At 44.7% G+C, this 921-nt stretch overlaps 1 protein-coding gene across 1 annotated transcript in view; it reads right to left on the minus strand.

Moving 5' to 3' along the window:
* The window catches only part of LOC110032118 (DELLA protein DWARF8-like), a 2,449-nt gene extending 1,792 nt beyond the window's left edge, over window positions 1–657 (minus strand). Inside the window, 1 exon segment of the mRNA XM_020735637.1 lies at window positions 1–657. Coding sequence (XP_020591296.1) covers window positions 1–421 — 421 coding nt within the window. The 5' untranslated portion in view covers window positions 422–657.
* Window positions 658–921: the final 264 nt, after the last annotated feature.

Genomic DNA, 921 nt, shown 5'->3' on the forward strand with positions numbered 1-921 from the left:
TTTCAGCAGGACTGAAGAAGGTAGACGATGAGTGGCCCGACATCGGGGCTGGAGGCAAATCGAAAACAACGGAATTAGGATGCATCACCGGCGGAAGCGGAAGGGGAGGCGTGCTAAGCTCGGATAGCATGTTCTCGAGCCAGTTCGATAGATCGGATGGATTATAGTGAACGGTGTCAACGGCGAGGTGGGAAAGCAGCTCATCATCATGCGGAGCACTACCCCCCATCGCCATCTCCAGCTGCTGCAGCTTCTGTGCGACGATCTCCATATCCGAGGACCTCACCTTATACCCAAGCACAGCAAGAAGTTCGTCGTTTGTCTCCTCGTCGAAACCCATCATCGCCATCCTTGCCGGCGCCGGAGCAACATTCTCAACAATCCCATCTCGGGCAACGCCGTCCAGGTGCTCCCTCTTCATCACCTCACCGTTTTTGAGAGAGAAAAAGATTGAGATGTGATCAATCTAACTAGCAAGCTGTTCTTCAGCTTCGAAAAGCAAAGATGTGACTCTCGCAATCGGCTCTCTCTCCGAGAACTCATCCAAATATAGCCATCTAGGGTTGGAATATAGCATGAGGGGAAGGGACGGAAGGCGAGTAGAGGACAAGTGCAGAGATAGCTACTAAGAAGAGGAGCATAGGAGAAAGTAAGAAAGGAAGAAAGTTGGTTCTCAATATATGGACTATATTATAGAATATACCTTCCAAAAATTATGTTTATAAATATCTACGATTAATTTATATTTATGAAAAAATAATTAATAGATCCAACCCAAAAAAAAAAAAAAATTATTAAATTTAAGATTATAAAGTAAGTACTGGTAAATCCTATAAGCTCGACCAACGATGCTTGTCTAGAGCATGGCTTGACGAGTTCTTCAATGGTCACAAATGATGAGTGTGCTTCTTCACTTTATGT

This window comes from Phalaenopsis equestris, unplaced genomic scaffold, assembly GCF_001263595.1.
Source record: "Phalaenopsis equestris unplaced genomic scaffold, ASM126359v1 Scaffold000878, whole genome shotgun sequence".
Classification (NCBI taxonomy): Eukaryota; Viridiplantae; Streptophyta; class Magnoliopsida; order Asparagales; family Orchidaceae; genus Phalaenopsis; species Phalaenopsis equestris.